Here is a 2,117-nt window from a genome sequence, read left to right on the forward strand (position 1 = left end):
CTAAATGGTGAATTTTATTTGAGGGGGGACTCCTCCTACTCCTACGGGAGTAGTCACAAAAGAGTCCAGCATTTGTTAGAATGATATTTAAGCATTTCCTGAGAGTGTCCGCTTAATACAGGAATCACTGTACATGTCTTTTTCTCTTCACGTTCAGGATCTCTAAGCTTACTTATAAACTACATAAATATGACGAAAGGCCAAGAACCAAGGCATCACTTCCCTCCACAGCACTAAGTGTACGTGGCAAAGTCAGTTGCGGAGACGGCTGGTATCAGTTTACACCACTTTGTTGGAATTCAACGAGTCGTGTTGAATTTCAACAAATCCTGGCTTGGACTTTCTTGGAGGGACGATTTTGGCGTAGGAAAACTGTAAAGAAAATGAAACATCGTATAAATTTTATTCTATTGCAATTGGGATGGGATATTAATATTTGGTCGAATTAGGTTAACTTCCTGCGCAGGCGCTCTTTGTGAGACTGCGAAGCGACGAGCACAAACAGCGTCTACGAAGGAGGCTAAATTTGGGTACGGTAATGACTCAATTGCACCATTCTTTTGGGGTGGTGCTACCTTAAATACCATGCATAGAAAATACACGCAATCAGAATACAGGAGAGCCGTTGCATATTCGACGGTATTCAACCCAACCATCCCATCGTGTGCTGCGATCTTATTCTCGACGAAGTTTAGTAAGCGTTTTTTCCATGGCATGGTATAAAATAGTAACACAAAACTTTCTCGTGGTTTGCTATAGAATATCCCACTTGTAACTTGTATTTTCTTGATATACACAGACATCAATGCAAGTATCAATTTCATTGGTAAAACAAATACGATTTTTGGAAGAAATATTTCAAATAAACCCAATCTTCAATTAAGGACGTTATCGTTATGTCCTTATGTCGTTATTTGCTAGTATGAACCAGTCTGTACTTAAAGTTTGTAACTCCACTTTTGCATGTATGTGCCTATGAAAATGAAACTATCGATAAGGGCCAAGGTTCAAGCAGTTAACATTTACCGCATGTGCATAATCAATCCATGATCCAGTGTTGACGTAAATCAATTTGCCGATTCTGCTTTTGATCGTCTCCCCCCGCCATTCGTGAGTGTGACCCAGGACTACCACGTCCTCGCCACATCGAGACAAAAAGTCTTCAAAATTACCCAGGGCACCTTTGAGCAGGCTGTAAGCATCACTCGAACCAAACTGGGAAAAAGAGAAAAAAAATGAACACTTTTTAAGTAAAAATGTCTGGCTAGTAGTAAGGACAATATGTGCGTCCGTTTTCTTTTTAAGAGATTTTTCAGGTGTGATAAGTCTTTTACCTTTTTAACATGGCGTTTAAAGTATCTCGACTTCAGTAGATTTTCCATTTTGATAGACCTTCCTCCTTCTAAAAGAATGTGCTCATTAAGGAAGACATCCCTCTCCAGTGCTGCTTCTATCAGTGACTCTGTGAATCTTCTCTGTGGAGACTTCTTTGCAAGCAACTCAATGATTGAGGAACCGATAACGTCACGATGTAACCCATTCAGCATGGATCGAGTGACGGAATGGAGAATCTGCACACCATAACGTTATGCAAACTGCATTAGTAAACATTGACTTGGCTTGACTTGAAATTCAAAATGCCTTAAATCCCAATTATTTGGACTTTGACCCCGGGGGGGTACTCAAAAAAGTTTTATACGGGGAGGCTCCGCCCCAAGTTCTAACCCCTTACCCTTTTATATACCATTTTTGACAGAAATTGTACCCCTTTCGTATACTTTTAACTGAAAAAAGGTACCCCTTTCATATACCTAAGAGCCATGGCGTGGACTTAAAATAGGACGTTTTCTTGTCATTTTTATGTAGCGCTCAATAAATTAAAATAATACAGCCATAAATTGCGTCTGTTCGAAATATTTTAATTAAAGGCCCTTTTAAATAGCCAAATGACAGATTTCCATACCCTTTCATATACTTTAACTCGTGAAATCCCTACTCTTTTATATACCTGAAGCCTGAAAAAGGTACCCCTTTCGGGCGGAGCCTCCCCGTATAGGCCATTATAGGGAGTACCCCCCCCGGGACTTTGACATGGCATAGAGTTGCAAAATGATTCA

The 2,117-nt window shown here is 40.1% G+C and overlaps 1 protein-coding gene across 1 annotated transcript; it reads right to left on the reverse strand.

The window, feature by feature from the left end:
• Positions 1-242: 242 nt before the first annotated feature.
• LOC144640804 (uncharacterized) lies at positions 243-1,547 on the reverse strand. Its single transcript, XM_078499875.1, has 3 exons — positions 1,335-1,547; positions 1,027-1,215; positions 243-372 (listed from the first exon to the last, which is right to left on the reverse strand). The coding sequence occupies exons 1-3, from the start codon at positions 1,545-1,547 to the stop codon at positions 280-282; spliced, it is 495 nt and encodes a 164-aa protein (XP_078356001.1). The 3' UTR covers positions 243-279.
• Between the last annotated feature and the right edge of the window lie 570 nt (positions 1,548-2,117).

This window comes from Oculina patagonica, unplaced genomic scaffold, assembly GCF_052425735.1.
Source record: "Oculina patagonica isolate OP01 unplaced genomic scaffold, crgOcupat unplaced494, whole genome shotgun sequence".
In the NCBI taxonomy this organism is placed as follows: Eukaryota; Metazoa; Cnidaria; class Anthozoa; order Scleractinia; family Oculinidae; genus Oculina; species Oculina patagonica.